The 16,979-nt window shown below is 39.2% G+C and overlaps 1 protein-coding gene and 1 long non-coding RNA gene across 2 annotated transcripts in view; one reads left to right on the top strand and one right to left on the bottom strand.

Annotated features, from left to right (window-relative positions):
• The first annotated feature begins 510 nt into the window (after positions 1 to 510).
• On the top strand, positions 511 to 8,174 carry KCNJ8 (potassium inwardly rectifying channel subfamily J member 8). The gene is made up of 3 exons (XM_061125120.1): positions 511 to 889; positions 1,691 to 2,131; positions 7,103 to 8,174. Exons 2-3 carry the CDS (start codon positions 1,758 to 1,760, stop codon positions 8,001 to 8,003), a joined length of 1,275 nt encoding a protein of 424 aa, XP_060981103.1. The 5' UTR covers positions 511 to 889; positions 1,691 to 1,757; the 3' UTR covers positions 8,004 to 8,174.
• The window catches only part of LOC133043835 (uncharacterized), a 41,058-nt gene continuing 32,027 nt past the window's right edge, over positions 7,949 to 16,979 (bottom strand). The window contains exon 3 of the long non-coding RNA XR_009689776.1: positions 7,949 to 8,077. This is a non-coding gene — a long non-coding RNA (uncharacterized LOC133043835). The remainder of the gene's footprint in view (positions 8,078 to 16,979) is intronic.

Genomic DNA, 16,979 nt, shown 5'->3' with positions numbered 1-16,979 from the left:
TTTGGGATAAGTTTTTTTTTTAATTGGAAGAGACTTTGAGTGGTTTTTTTTCTTCTACTTTTTTTTTTTTTCGTCGCAGTTGTATGTATGTGCGTGTGTTTAATTCCCTGAGAACCAGCTTTGGCTGGTGAAGAAATAAATGAAGTGGGTTTCAGAACATCTTCTACTTGTATCATCCCTACCAGACGGAAATTTAATGTAAATAATCACGTGAGCACATAGCCCGGATGCCTCTGAGGAATATTTGCTGAGCTCTATCTCTGGTTTTACTGGATCTGAAGTAGCACAGTTACCTACTCAGGTTTAAGAAGAAAAAAAAAAAAATCTCTTTACGTCAATGCACTCGAACTCCAAGTTCTCTCTCCTAAGCTGGGAGCCTTGCAAATTCTCGCTGGCGTCAGGGGGTCTCGGCTACTGGGGAAAGAGCCGGCTCTGCAGGCCCCGCCCTCCCCCGCCGCCCCTCCCCCAGGCTGGTTCCCTAACTCGCCCGGACTCGCCTCCCCCCGGCGCCCCCTCCCGCCCCCATCTCGGAATTTCGGGTGCCTCGGAGGGCTGGCGCGCGTCAAAGCCCGAACTGGGAGTCTGATTTGTGGCGCATCACCCACAGCTCCTCTCCCCGCAACCCCTCCTCCGCCCCCGGCCGCAGCCCAGGGCTACAGCCGAGCAGGGGGAGGGGGGAAAGCTTCCTCCAGCCCGCCCCAGCGGGTGCAGATTCAATTGCACCTTTTATTACTTTAACTCTTCTCCCTAGGACACGCGGCCCCCGATCGGTCCCTCCGGCAGTCGCAGTTACCGCTCCCGAGGGCGGAGATGGGACAGCAAGGGACCTGTCCGCGGCGGGCCGGCGAGTGCGGGGACTTGCGGCCGCCCAGCCTGCGGCCGGGAGTCTGTAAGTTTCCACACTCCTCCGGGGAGAGGGGGGGAGGCTGAGCGCGTACCCGCAAAAGATTTAAAATGCAAAACACCGGCGAGGTTGACAGCGTCGGAGGGATTTTCGGGGCACATTCTTTTAATGAACTCTTTACGCAGCCGGCAGGCTGTTATGCGGCTTTTTCCTGCAGCTTGTATGGTTGATCCCTTTGTCATAAAGAAGTTCAAGTTATTACATTATGAGTTCAAATGGGAATTTTTTTTTAATGCAACTCATACTTCTTTGAAATGTAAAATACCTCTTCGTAAAATTACATTACACAGTGCTTATTATTTTGTCGAGTTGTTATTTATACTGTGCAGGAGTGTCCACGGCCTTTTCTTTGCCTACTTCTAAAAAGAACAGAAAAAGAATCCCCCTCTGTACTTTTAATATTGCTACATCATGTGAGTAGTTTACTAAATAGATCGTGATACCAAGCTGGCCTCAGTTTTCCTCGCGGTCGCGGTGCGCTTGGGTTTTGGCAGTAATCTCCAGACGCGGGTAATCTCAGAAATATCATTAAAGCTGCTGTTTACAGGAAGGCTCCGGGTTTTAATTAAGGCTGTGCCCTTAAGTGTTCAAAACGATAAGGGCTATTAAAACAGTTCTGGTTCAGACCAAGTAATTTTCCCGAGATCTAAGAACTCATGCACTATAAGATCATACCTTTAGCTTTGCACGCCACCTGTAAGGTATAGACACACCCCTCCATGCAAGGACGGAAGAGTCGAAGAAGGGGGAGGTGGGTAGTTCTGAATCTTGGTTTCCCTCCCGCAGGACCGGTCTCGAGGGAAGGAGAGGCAGGTCGCAGACAGGTGCCTAGGCTGGCTATGGTGACGGGACGATGTTGGCCAGGAAGAGCATCATCCCCGAGGAGTATGTGCTGGCGCGCATCGCGGCGGAGAACCTGCGCAAACCGCGCATCCGGGACCGCCTCCCCAAGGCCCGCTTCATCGCCAAGAGCGGGGCTTGCAACCTGGCGCACAAGAACATCCGGGAACAAGGACGGTTTCTCCAGGACATCTTCACCACCTTGGTGGACCTGAAATGGCGCCACACCCTGGTCATCTTTACCATGTCGTTCCTCTGCAGCTGGCTGCTCTTCGCCATCATGTGGTGGCTGGTGGCCTTTGCCCACGGGGACATCTATGCTTACATGGAGAAAAGCGGGATGGAGAAAAGCGGCTTGGAGGCCACCGTGTGTGTGACTAACGTCAGGTAAGAAGGCGTCGGGCTGAGGCGGGGTGGAAGACAGTACAGAGAAATAGATGAAACTGCCCTTTCTGTCTTCTCTCTGTTGTTTTGTTGACAATGAACTATATTTTAGTACGTTCAGAAGCAAAAACATAAAATAGCAAAAACAAAAAACGAATCTGATGTATTAAAAAATTTTGGGGGTGCAGCCTTGGATGAGGAGTCTTTGAAAATGTACAGTTTCAATCCCTTGGGCTAGCCTTGAAAATATTTTACTGGTTATTTAAAAAGCATTTCACTTAGTTCCTTGCTCAAAAAAAAAAAAAAAAAAAGCACACATTTAGTTTTCCATCTGAAAAAGCTGCTGTCCATAGTTCCAGTATCCACAAGGAAATATCTCAGATCAACAAAAAATGTTGTGCAAATGCTAGTAATGTTCCATGACTTCTCTTCCCCATGACATTTTCAGAAATAATGGAAAAAAAGAAAAAATAAGAAAACCCTGGTGGAGAGGGGATCTAAATTAAAAAAAAAAAAAAAAATCCACCAGAAATGAAATCTATATTAAGCTTTTCTTTATCAAGATGATCTTGAATAGCTGATTGCTTGCTTTAATTCCAAAATTAAAAGTTATGTTAACATTCAGAACTAGAAAAAAACTAATCTTTGATAGAAATTGGTCCAAATTTTTGATGGAAGAGATTATGTAGAAGTGATTTAACATTGTGGTTTTCTCTAAAAGGTTTAGTAGGATAAGGAGGCAGTTCCTAAATTGCCCTAATTTTTTTTCTTATATCATAAATATTTCAAAGATAAGTGAATTTGGTTTCAGTGATTCTCTTCTCATATTTTCACATGGCCTAAGAACATTTACTTGGGGGTGATTTGTCTCTTAATTTTGTTGTTTAAAGATGGAAAAAGATAACATCAATTGCAAAAATATTCACCCTGTAGAGAAATATTTGTAATAATACAAATAATTTTTCCAGGACATTTTCCAAATAATATCCCAAAATCACAGGATTCATAAAACAAAGCAACTTGAACAGGCACCGTTCTGTCAGGAAACTGGAAAGAATAAAACCTTTACTGATCCTGAAATGTCAAATTAGCTTACCACTGCAAGAAGCAGAAACACAGACTGTAAATCTGCCCATTCTTCCCTTCCCTGAGTAGTTGAGATGCCAGCTTATCAAAATGGGCATGCAGTATTTGTCACAGAGATCACATACCACAGATTTCAGCTCAGATTTTGAGGAGAGAAAGCCAAATTGAATTGATCCATTGCCTTTATCATCGAGTTAGATATTATTTTCTTGTCTTAAACTTGTCACAAACTATTGTCTCAAAGAAAATACAGGTAAAAAAATGTACGTGATCATCAGTACACCAAATATAAAGGAAACAAAATACTATGTTTAACAGATATGTATAGGTCAGGTATCATTATAATATTTATCTTTAAGAAGTTTATTGGCACTGCTATTGGTGAATCATTTTCCTATCGAGGTACACTTTTAATAAACATGAAGTAGACACCCATAAAATGAGATAAAAGAAACAGAAATAATAAACCTTGAAAAATAAATGACAGATTTTATTCTGTCATTTTATATTTATAAAGCCAAGATGAATATATTGGCTTTCCTTGTGGAAAAAGTCATTAGGCAATTGATTAAAGATATGTCATTACAAGGGAGATATTTTCAGTGATTTTGTAAAAGAACTTGACAGAGTACTCTGGTTATTAAAAGCTGTTTTACTGCTAGCTTTTATTGTTCAACAAGATGTGTTTTGAGATATGTTCATTCCTCTGATGGTTTCCTGCTGGTGTGAACATTCAATTCACTATGAGAAATAGTGTTGCAGATACAATGAAACAAACTTGATTTTAGCAATGTGACAATTTTAGCATTTTATTTATTTATTTTACATTAGATGATTATCTAAACATTTTTAAACTTTTTATTGAAATATAGTTGATTTAACTTTAGCATTTTAAATTTTACTTCTTACCTAAAAAATATTATTGGACATCTTCTAATGTAAAAAATTTACTTATTTTAACATTTTGGTACTATGTATACATCAGTGCAATATAAATTTTAATCATAACCAACTGTACATAATACTTTTTTACCAAAGAAAAAGTAGAAACAGAAAACTTTCTATTTTTTTCCCAAAGGAGATTTAAAACATGACTAATAATACGTCTAATTTTTTTGCATTTCCTTTCCTTTCATAAGTTCAATGTCCCACCTTGTCATCAAAACTGAAAATAACTTATTATAATGAACATTCTCTATTGTATCCAAATAATATTTAACATTCTTCTTCTAGGCTGGTTCACCTTCCCTTTCAGGTCGATGACTTTCTAACATGAGTCAGAAAGTAAACCAGCGTATTTCCTCTTCTTATTCAGCCTAACTCCCTCTGTAGCAGAACAAACCAGAAGCTAAACACTTTGATCTCTTGAGGTTGTTTAGCACAACAGGTGTTCATTAAAACACTGAGTCTTGCACCATATAATGCTTGGAAACAAGTTCTTTCATAAATAAATAACATACACAAATCGCATATGAATAGTCTCTTAAGTCATTAAAATGAAACATCTGGGCATATTCATCATTACACTGCTCGCTGAAGCATGTATGTTGTTTAGTTGCTAAGTCGTGTCTGACTCTTTTGTGACCTGCATGGACTACATCTTGTCAGGCTCCCCTCTTCATGGGATTTCCCAGGCAAGAATACTGGAGCGGGTTGCTGTTTCCTACTTCAGGTTGTTATTTCCTACTTCCTGACCCAGGGATCGAACCTGCATCTCCTACATTGGCAGACAGATTCTTTAGCACTGAGCCACTGGGAAAGCCTGAAGTATGTACACATTATCAGAAATCACTGTTGTGTCCATGCCCCTTCTCTGGGATCTCTTCTTATTCTTTGCCATGGTTTTGGTTTGTACAGTATATCTTGTGTGTAGCTAGTGCAAAAAGCAATCATTGTGGTCTTCCATGAATCTTTTTAACAACAGAATGGATAGGAAAGGCACTTTTTCATTTAAAAGTTAAAGGAATCATCTGCGACATCAACTATGCTTCAATTAAATAAAAAACAAAAATCCCTGATTATGAGCCCAGTAGGAAAAAAAAATCATCTTACGTGTGTTTGCTTACCATTCATGGTGTCCCACCAAAATATAGTATGTATACTCAGTATCCGAATATTTAAACATTTTGCTCACTCACTGTGTGGCATTAAGAAACAGCTAATGCTTTGACAGTTGACCTATCATCTATAAAATTAGAGAAGTTTGAAATTGGAGTGGAGGGCAGACATGACTAAGACTCTTTCTATTAAGAAGCCACAGCAGTAAGGGTTATGTACTTAAGTGAATAAATTAAAGAGAAAAATGACCAAATGTGGTGCTTCTCAATTAGGGAGATAAATCTGAGTTATCTGCAAGCTTTTCGAAAGTCTTGTGCAGGCCCACCCTAAACTACCAAATCAGTGTTTACACTGAGATCAGGAAGAAAAGCACAGTTTGAAAAATCTTCGCAGGAAAATCCTGCCACATGTTGGCCCCTTCCTTGTGTCTCTTTCAGAAACTAGGCCAGAAGTGAGAGGATTTGTGCCCTTATTAATTATGATCTTGACACAGCCACTTAATAATCTTTACCTCAAACCCTTCCTGTAAAAGCTTCAGTATTCTCTAGCTCACTTAGAGAACAAAAGGAAACAATCAATGAGAAAACATGTTTGGTTCCAAATAGCACAACATTCTTTTTTTATTTAAAAATACTAGTATTTTGAAAGGCATGTTTTACACCACTCTTTAGCACTGTGCTTTCTCTATATAAGGTACATAGTGTTCACTAATGAATATGATTTTGAAGGTTGTAAACAATAAAAAGTTCACTCATGACTCAGTATGTTCCATATAACTTGAGTCACTTAAATACAGCTTGGCAATAAATAATAGACATCGACCTGGAGGAGTTTAACAAAATAAACTATGCCTTTGTGAAAGTGAAGGGCTTCCCTGATGGCTCAGTTGGTAAAGAATCTGCCTGCAATGTGGGAGACCTGGGTTCAATTCCTGGGTTGAGATCCCCTGGAGAAGGGAAAGGCTACCCTTTCTAGTATTCTGGCCTGGAGAATTCCATGGTCTATATAGTCCATGTGGTGGCAAAGAGTCAGATACGACTGAACGATTTGCACTTTCACTTTTCACTTGTGAAAGTGAAGTATTTCACAATGATACATGCAGATAAGAGAGAAAATGAACAAGTGCTTGTGTTTAGAATAGGGCATTTGATATGTTAAGTTAGCTAGTGTTTCCAAAAGTATTTAATAGCCTTTGGACGTGAACAGGTGAACGGATAAAGAAGATGTAGTATACACACACACACACACACACACACACACACACACACATATATAATGGAATATTACTCAGCCATAAAAAAGAATGAAATAATGCCATTTGCAGCAATGTGGATGGACCTGGAGATTCTCATACTAAGTAAGCTAGACAGAGAAAGACAAATATCATGATATAGCTTATATGTGGAATCTAAAAATATGATACAAATGAACTTTTTTACAAAACAGAACTAGTTTCACAGATGTAGAAAATCAGCTTATGGTTACCAAAGGGGAAAGGAGGGGAGAGGAATAAATTAGGAGTTTGGGATCAAAATATATATACTACTATATATAAAATGGATAACCAACAAGGAGCTACTGTATAACATGGGGAACTATACTCAATATTATATAACCACCTATAATGGAAAAGAATCTAAAAAAGAACATATATAACTGAATCACTTTTGCTATATACCAGAAAGTAACACAAAATTGTTAATCAACAGTAATGAAAAAAAAATTTAAATAGCCTTTGAAAGAAGAGCATGAAAAATTCAACTTCACGTGTTATTTCATGATTCAAAAATCTGAACTGATGGCACTCTTTTCTGACCTCATTCCTTACAGGTCTTTCACCTCTGCCTTCCTCTTCTCCATTGAAGTTCAAGTGACAATTGGATTTGGAGGGAGAATGATGACTGAGGAGTGCCCTCTGGCTATCACAGTCCTGATTCTACAGAACATTGTGGGTTTGATCATCAATGCGGTCATGTTGGGCTGCATTTTCATGAAAACAGCCCAAGCTCATCGAAGGGCAGAAACCTTGATTTTCAGCCGCCACGCGGTAATCGCTGTCCGAAATGGCAAACTGTGTTTCATGTTCCGCGTGGGGGACCTAAGGAAAAGCATGATCATCAGCGCCTCTGTGCGTATCCAAGTGGTCAAGAAAACCACAACCCCGGAAGGCGAGGTGGTACCTATTCACCAACTGGACATTCCTGTTGACAACCCCCTTGAGAGTAATAACATTTTCCTGGTGGCCCCTCTGATCATCTGCCATGTGATTGACAAGCGCAGCCCCTTGTATGATATCTCGGCCACTGACCTGGCCAACCAAGACCTGGAGGTCATCGTGATTCTAGAAGGAGTGGTCGAAACTACTGGCATTACTACACAAGCTAGAACCTCCTACATTGCTGAGGAGATCCAGTGGGGCCATCGCTTCGTGTCCATTGTGACCGAAGAGGAAGGCGTGTATTCTGTGGATTACTCCAAATTCGGCAACACCGTGAAAGTAGCTGCTCCAAGGTGCAGTGCCCGAGAGCTGGACGAGAAGCCTTCCATCCTTATCCAGACCCTCCAGAAGAGTGAATTGTCCCACCAGAATTCTCTGAGGAAGCGCAATTCCATGAGAAGAAACAATTCCATGAGAAGGAACAATTCCATCCGCCGGAACAATTCTTCCCTCATGGTGCCCAAGGTGCAATTTATGACTCCAGAGGGAAATCAGAACACTTCCGAATCCTGACAGCAAGACAACAAAGAAAGTCTTTGATCCGCTGTTGAAGAGTTTCTGCAGGGCATGGACAGATTGCACTGGAGCTGAAACACAATAATTTGTCCTTGTTTATCTTATTACACTAAATAATATGCATATTCCAACAGCAGCACTTTCTGTGTCAATAAATGGTAACTCACACGGTGGAGGGTTCCTGTCTCACACTTGTTCCACCCTTGCAATATCACCCTATCACCCTCAGTGATAGGCTTAGGTTATGCAGAGGAAATGCTCTCATTTCTGTCCATTTGAAACACAAGAATTACACGAATAGTAATAGACCCTGAATACAAAAGTGGGTCAAGAAATGATACTGCTTGAAATGCTTAAGGGGTGACACCACAGATGTCTGTTCCTATGGTTCACCTTGGAAAAGAGATAGAATGGGCAAAGGGACCCAAAACTATGTTTTTCCTATCTCCCTTTCCCTCTCTTTTTTAAACTGCACCAGGTAAAAAGCTTGAGGCAAAAGCTGCTTGGTTCCTTTTTTATTTTTTTGTTTATTTTGCTGATTAATTTTTAAATATTGAATTTTATTTTTTTCTCAAATTGTATATTATGAGGAGAAATAGTATTAGGAAAATTGCACTAAAATGTTAGTCAGGAACATCTGTGAAATTGGAAAACAACAACTAAGTTCAATTCTAATCATGTTCCTACATGAACATAATGAAGTTTAACTAGAAACCAAAATTCCTATTCTGTTAAATCAGCTTATTGCAGTGTAAGGCTCAATGTTTCAAAGCTAGAAATCACCCCACAATATGATTGATGAATGAAAGTTCCTGTTAACTTCTCATTCAGGGTCTTGAAAACATGAACAGAAACAGAAACTCATTCAGGGTCTTGAAAACATGAACATAATTTATTTTTGGATTTCCCACAGAAAAACTGCTTAGTTCTAATCACTTCTAAGTGGATTCTGTTCACTCACTTTGTTCTTCACAGTGACCTCCAGAGGTTTCTTTGTCCCTTTCATGGCCACCTGTTGGCAGAACCAGGCAGAGAGCTTTGGAGAATAGCTAAGAACATTCCTTTCTCACTTAGGACTGAATTCCCCCAAAGGACATCTACTTCTTTTGGCTTCTTACTTCTTAAGAGCCTCCATTATAGTGAATATTTTATTAAAATATTTTCTTTGTATTTACTGTAGTTTTGCAGTTTCTCTTTCACAAAATTATCCCTAATGAACGCTCAAGGAAAAAAACATTCATTTTTAGAGTCATGTGAAAGAGACATCACACATGTTGATACTCACTTCTGAGGGCCCCTCTCTTTGAGATCTGTTATTCCAAAGGAACTATGTTTTTAAATTTTCATGTTGATTTCATTTCATTCCAAGTTTTAGAATGTTCTGTGGGCTTCCCTGGTGGCTTAGGTGACAAAGAATCTGCCTGCAATGTAGGAAACCTGGATTTGATCTCTGGATTGTGAAGATACCCTGGAGAAGGAAATGGCGACCCACTTTATTCTTGCTTGAAAAATCCCATGGACAGAAGAGCCTGGCAGGCTTCAGTCCATGGGGTTGCAAAAGAGTCAGACACGACTTAGCACCTAAACAACAACAAATCTTAAAAGACTCATGCATCTAACCAGATGAATGGAAATTGTTTCTCAGGTTACCAAATTAATCATCTCTAAAAAATTTTAACTACTCCTTTGAATTCCAGACTTGTATATCAAATAGGTACTTGAAGCTCCACTTGGATACCTAATACACATTTAAAAGTTACCATTTCTAAAACAAGTTTTCATTCCTACTAGCAAAACCTGCCCTCTTCCCACAGCCTTTCTCCCGGTCACTCAGGCCAAGACTGGGAGTCCTACTTTATACCTCTCTTTAACATCTCACATATTCTCCATTAGCAAAATTTCATCCAGAGTATGACAAGTTTTCTATATCTCTACTGCCTCCTTCAGTCCAGTCTGGGTACTCATCACTGAGTATATAGGGATGCAGTGTACCAGTTGCTAGTATATTGAAACATTTCTATATAGTTGGCTAAAGAAAAATCTACCTTAAATAAGGCTTAGCCCACCAATGATTATGGAGTTGAATATCAGACCTCCTGGCAGTTCTGAGTGAGATACGGGTCCCCCATTCCCACCCCAGGGCGTTTGAACAGACCCAGAAGGCAACCGCTGCACCAGCAAGAACATGCCAAGTACTTGCCTGTTGCTCCATGTGGTGGCAGCTCCACGTTTGCAAAGGTGACACGGGCTGCGGAGCAGGTGATGTCCTGACATAAGTGAGTGAGGCCGAGATGCAGGATTCCTGAGGCCAGGTGAGCCCTGGCACCCAGGGGCAAATCAAGCAATGGAGTAGGAATGGTTTCCCCAGCCACCTTCCAGCTGCAACCAAAGACCCCTGCCAAGGACATGACGGGGAAGTCAATGGAATAGTTTGGTGGGGCCCATGTAGCAAGTCATGGCTCAGACGGGGACATCATCTAGCTACTGATAGCCACATCAAACAAACGGCCACATCGATTTCTAAAAATCCGCAAATGTTTTAGAACATTGCAATGATTGCAGAAGCTATTTTTGTTGAAATATATTTAACTGGCTAGGCAGTTTCAAAACTACCTTGTTTTAGAAAATAAGATTTTTTATGTGTGTAAAAGTCACACAGTCGTGTCCAACTCTTTGTGACCCCATGGACTATACAGTCCATGGAATTCTCCAAGCCAGAAAACTGGAGTGGGTAGCCTTTCCCTTCTCCAGGGGATCTTCCCAACTCAGGGATCGAACCCAGGTCTCCCACATAGCAGGTGGATTCTTTACTGGCTGAGCCACAAGGGAAGCCCAAGAATACTGGAGTGGGTAGCCTATCCCCTCTCCAGTGGATCTTCCTGACCCAGGAATTGAACTGGGGTCTCTTGCATTGCAGGTGGATTCTTTATCAGCTGAGCTATCAGGGAAGCCCCCTTTATGTGTATGTGTGTGTATAATTTTGACTTATGTATTGAATTTAGACTTTATTTGATATTAAATATTTCAATTCGTTACTTGCATCCTAGTCACCCTACAGCAGCCACAATATTCTTTTAGATCATATTACATCATGCCTCTGCTTAACACCCGCCTACGGCTTTCCATTTTTCTAAAAATGAAAATAGAAACCCTTCCCAGCGCCCATAAGCCACTACATCTTATTGCTGCCTCTTCCCCTGGAGCATTTCCACTCCACTGCAGTGGTCTTGCTGTTCTGTGAAACAGAGCCATACATACTTTCATATCATGAGTTTGCTTCTCTGGAACATTTCTCTAGAAAGCATTCTGGATCTCCCTCTGTGATATTTTAGGATCTCTGCTCTAGTACCATATAATGAGACAGTGCAGTATAGTGGTTAAGAAAAATAGACTTTGGAGCCAGAACTCTCTTGGTTTAAATTTCAACACTTATCATCTATGAGGTCTTGACAAAATTAATTTTTTGCACCTCATTTTCCCAATATGTAAAATCAGAATGATCATAATACCTACTGCATAAGTTGTCGTAAGAACTAAGGGAGCTAATGTGTATAAAGGACTTAAAATAGTTTAATTCAGTCACAAAAGACAAAAGCTTGAAATGAAGGACTGCCTTGAGATTATCTGGACTCTTAGTAAATTACTAACTCAAGGCATTATATTTTCTCAGGACAGAGGAAAAAATCTTTGCAACATGAATCTGATCTCTTAAAAATTCTGCAGCAGAGACTTTATACCTGCCCAATTCAGTTACTCACCTACCAACTACCTGTCATCAGATAGTATTATGTGTAGAATACTACAACGTGTAAAGACAAACATTTTACATACAGAAGATATTTCTGGTTTCTTGTATCTATCATTCATTTGTTCATTCACTAATATATACTGAACTTCTACCATGTCTGACATTCACCATCTGGCAAAAATGACTAATTGTCTTTGTTTTCTTTATGAAGGAGTAGAGATTTATAAGCAGGGTAGATGCTGATTCTGCACTCAAGTACTCTGAGATGGAAAGCATCAGGAGAGAAAAACTGGCTTAGGTGTCAGAATTGGAAAAACCAAATCTGAGGCCTACCCTTGGTTACTGAGCAGGCATGGAAAGACAATGGAAGATACAGAGCTTTCCACAGATAGCTTTGCAGGGAGCTGGGTAAGAAAAGAGAACACTGCTCAATCTTAGGACTATCATATTTTCCTGTTCTAACTTACCCCAATCCCACAATTGTATTCAATTCCTCATCACTTTCCACTTGACTCAAGACTTTTCTCTGAGTAAAAAATGTCTAACTATCTGGCCAAGTGTTCTGACACCCAAGTGTCTCAGAACCAGAAGTGACTTAAAGAAATGACCTCAGTTCCCAAAGTCTAACCCCCAGAGAAGTTGTTGTGCATGTGTGCTAAGTTGCTTCAGGCGTGTCCGACTCTTTGCGACCCTGTGAGCTGTAGCCTGCCAGGCTCCTCTGTCTATGGGATTCTCCAGATTTGAATACTGGAGTGGGTGGCCATGCCCTCCTCCAGGGAATCTTCCCAACCCAGGGATTGAACCCACCTCTCTTACATCTCCTCCTGCATTGGCAAGTGGGTTCTTTACCACTAGCGCCACCTGGGAAGCCCGGATGTTACCCACTTAGTAAACATGGGGCACAGCTTTTCCCTCTCCATTGGTTGGAATCATTTTTTTTTATTGTTGCTCAAAGATTTGGCATTTATGGAACAAGAAATTTCCTCACTGATAATAAAATAATTACAAACAAAGAAGAAAGAATGAAAAGATATCTCTAGGGATTCCCAACCTCAACTTTTGTCATCTTCATCATGTCACAAGTAGAGGCAGAACTGAAATTCGTGTCTCCAAGGACCAATGCATTAAAATAACCATAACAAATCCTACAGGCTGTTTAAGAGGAAACCCAAGGGCCACGCTCTTCCCATGATCTTTATGCACAGTTCTCATCAATGGTGATGGGAATTCCCCGTGGACCTAGGAAGGAAGTGACTCTAATTACACCCCCTTGATAATTTCCCGCACAGATTCAAGTTCATGAAAAATATTAATCAGCCTTCAACTTCAGATCAAGATACTACCTCAGAGCCCGATTTCATTTTAGAGTGTTTGCATCTTCATTAGTATTCGTTTTCAACTGTGTTCCCAGTTCTCATGGAGATTCTGTTGGTTGTACTTTATGATACCCCTCCCCTAACTCTAATACTCTCAGGTTATTTAACCGAAACTCTTATTTTTCACAGTGTTTATTTTAATCACTTGAGAAAACAAAAATGTTAAGGCTGGATTTCCACATACTATTGGAATACTTCAGTTTGTTTTGAATAAATATTGAAAAAGTGGAGGATAAAATAGTTACCTGTAAAGCTTAAAATGTACTTTTTACTGAAACTCTACATATTAGCAGATTTTTTAGAAGTTTTCAATTACTTGCCATTGACTATTGAAAAAAGTCTATGTTCTTTAAGCATGATAGTCCAGGGTCTTTGCAGTTTGATTCCAACACACTTTACAATCTTGCTTCCTAAACACTTCAAATAGTGAGATGTGTAAAATACTACAAGGTATAACATAGTGCTTCAAGTTCACTGTTTCACTCATATTCTGTCTCCCATACAAGTTTGAAAGTCTCTGAGGTTGAAGCTCTGCTTTCTTTTATCTACCAAAATTATTGCTTTTACAAAGCCCTCTCAAATCCTCCATCTAAATTACTTCATCTCTATAATTTGTACATTTGTTGATTGATTATTTCATAATAACTGGCTCTATATCATATATAACTCTTTGATATCATATGCATCTTGATATTATATGCCTAAAATAGATGGTGAGCAGCCTGATTGTTATCGCCTCTAAATCCTCTCTTCCTTTCTTTCACAGCAACAGAGTTGTTTGGTTAGAGATACATTTTCCTGCTTCTAATGCTGTTAGCTGTGGCCAAGGGCCTGATTTGGGGCCAATGGCCCATGAATGGAAGTCAAATGGACCACTTTCCATTCTTGATTTTAAAAACTCTGATTTTAAAAAACCTGTTTCTGTACCTTCTTTCCCCTCGCATGGACCAGACACATATGTGGTGGAGACCAGATGGGACCATACTGATGATGTAAGAAAATGTGGTATATGCAAGTCTGTGTGTGTGTGTGTGTGTGTGTGTGTGTGTAGGAATATTACTCTGCCATAATGAAAAAATAAGCAGAGTGGATGGACCTAGAGAGTATTATCCTTAGTGAAATAAATTAGAGAAAGACAAATACCGTATGACATTACTTACATGTGGGTTTGAAAGAAATGCAAATGAATGTATATGCAAAACAGAATTATGCTCAGAAATGACAGAAAATACATTAGGGGTTACTGGTGAGGGGAGGGAGGAGGGTGTAAATTAGGGATAGGGGATTAAGAAATACAAATTACACAGGAATTGCTTGACAGTCCAGTGGATAGGACTAAATGTTTTCATTGCGAGGGCCTGGGTTTGATTCTCTGGTTAGGGAACTAAGATCCCACAAGCTGTGTAGTAAGGCCAAAGAGAAAAAAGAAATACAAACTATTATGTGTAACTTAGGGCTTCCTTGGTGGCTCAATGGTAAAGAACCTGCTTGCCAATGGAGGAGGTATGGGTTTAATCCCTGGGTTGGGAAGATGCCCTGAAGAAGGAAATGGCAACCTACTCCAGTATTCTTGCCTGGGAAATCCCATGGACAGAGGAACCTGGCGGGCTACAGTCCATGGGGTCTCAAAATGTTGCACATAACTGAGAGACTAAAAAACAACAACAACATAGATAACATAGATAAGCAACAAAGATATATTGTACAGCACAGGGAATTATAGCCATTATTTTGTGATAACTTTTAACGGGTATAATCTATAAAAATACTGAATCATTATGCCGTACACATGAAAATAATACAGCACTGTAAATCAGCTATGAATGCATGCTAAGCCACTTCAGTCACGTTCGACTCTTTGCAACCCTATGGACTGTAGCCTGCCAGGCTCCTCTGCCCATGGCATTCTTCAGGCAAGAATACTAGAGTGGGTTGTCATTTCCTCCTCCAAGGGATCTTCCTGGCCCAGAGATCGAAACCACATCTCCTGTGGCTCCTGCATTGCAGAAGATTCTTTACCACTGAGCCACCAGGGAAGCCCCAAATCAACTATACTTCAATTTTAAAATGAAGAAGAAAATATGGAAATAACCTAGGACACTAAATGGCCTTGATATATAGTGGGATAGAGATATATCAGCCTGGACTGTCTAGTTTTTAGGCAGTTACATAAGAAAGAAATATATATTTTACGTTAGTGTCATGCCAGTTTTTTAAGCTGTCTGTACTTCTTGTTGCTAGACTACAGCTTAGCATTAGATCAAATGGAAAGGCAATGTACAGAATGGCAGAAGACATTTGTCTTTCTCATATTCTACAAAAGATGCATATTTATAATTCAAAAGGAACTCTTGCAAATCCATAAGAAAAATACAGATAATCAAATAGAAATAATTGACAAATAGCATTAAAAATCACATTATAAGAGTCCAAAATGCCAATACACATATCAAAAGGTGCTCAATGTCACTAATGCAAATGTAAATTAAAACCATGATGCAATACCATTTAATAACACCAGAATGGTTAATCCAAAAAGGATAAAAGCAAGTTTTGGGGAGGGTGAGAATCACAAATGTACTTACTTCTAGTGAAAGGGTATATTGCCTCAATCATCTGGAAAAACTGTTTGACAGGGTCTTTAAAACTAAATATGGCAGATTCTATGATGCAGCAATTCTACTTTGGGTATATACTTAAAAGGCTTGTATAAGAATGTTTATAGTATTATTGTTACAATAGCTCCAAACTGGAAACAACCCAGATATTCATCTCTAATAAGGTGGATATGTGAATTACATTACAGTTATACAAAGGAATACTGTAGAACAATGAGAATGAAGCATTCACAACTACTTACGTTGGTATATACTTCAAACACACTATTGAGAAATCAATAGTTAAAAACAGGCAGCACAACTGTGTGGTGTTTACTAGTCAGGACATCATTTATCCTTGGAGGGCCAAGGGTAATACCTGGAAGACAGCATGAGGAGGCTTTGAGGGTTCTGTTTCTTGAACTCTGTGCTAATTACTCGGGTGTGGTCACCTTGGAAAAACCCACTGAACTGTATATTATATCTTATGAATTATTTTATATGCACAGCTTTTTTAAGAACATTTAAAAGAACTTAAGCAAATAGTATATGTTAAAGAGAGGAAAAGGAGTGGTAAAAAAATGAATCACTTAAAACTAATCAACTAATAAAACTACTTTTCTAACTGTGATAAATGTATTAAATTTTCTCATATTGATTATTAAGTGACCCCATCAAATTAATGCCATTTAAAATGCAATGATCTGACAATTTTTAGATTTATATCTCATGTAGGAGCATAACTGTGATCATTCATTTAATGATTATTTTTTAGCAACCATTTCTGTGCCAGGCACTGTGTTAAATTCTGGGAATACAAATTATAAATCAAGTCATCACAAGGTGCCTAGGGACTAACAAATTAGGCTGAATTATATTATTGTACATGCAACATATATTGTGATAGCTATATTACATATGTAATACACATATATACATAATATAAAATGTATATAATTATAGATAATATACATTTAGTGCATATATTATAATAATATAATGTATAACATATTCATTTTTATATGTTATATATAGTGTTTAGTCTATACATATTATTATATGTTGTATATTAATATTTTATACCATGTATTATATATACACAATTATATATAATTATAATATAACAATGGTTTATTTTACATAACATATGCTCCATATAGAGGGTGTGTGTGTGTGTGTGTATTCAGTCATATGTGACTCTTTGCAACCCCATGAACTGCAGCACGCCAGGCTTCCCTGTCTTTCACCATCT

This window comes from Dama dama, chromosome 22 (assembly GCF_033118175.1).
Source record: "Dama dama isolate Ldn47 chromosome 22, ASM3311817v1, whole genome shotgun sequence".
Lineage (NCBI taxonomy): Eukaryota > Metazoa > Chordata > Mammalia > Artiodactyla > Cervidae > Dama > Dama dama.
The sequence above is the reverse complement of the archived record's forward strand: the minus strand, read 5'-3'. Positions and strand labels throughout refer to the sequence as shown.

Excerpts from the sequence above, each read along its gene's own strand:
- KCNJ8 (XM_061125120.1), top strand. The coding sequence starts at position 1,758 with ATGTTGGCCAGGAAGAGCATCATCCCCGAGGAGTATGTGCTGGCGCGC. Across the intron at positions 2,132-7,102 it reads GTGTGTGTGACTAACGTCAG|GTCTTTCACCTCTGCCTTCC; the intron begins GTAAGAAGGCGT and ends CATTCCTTACAG.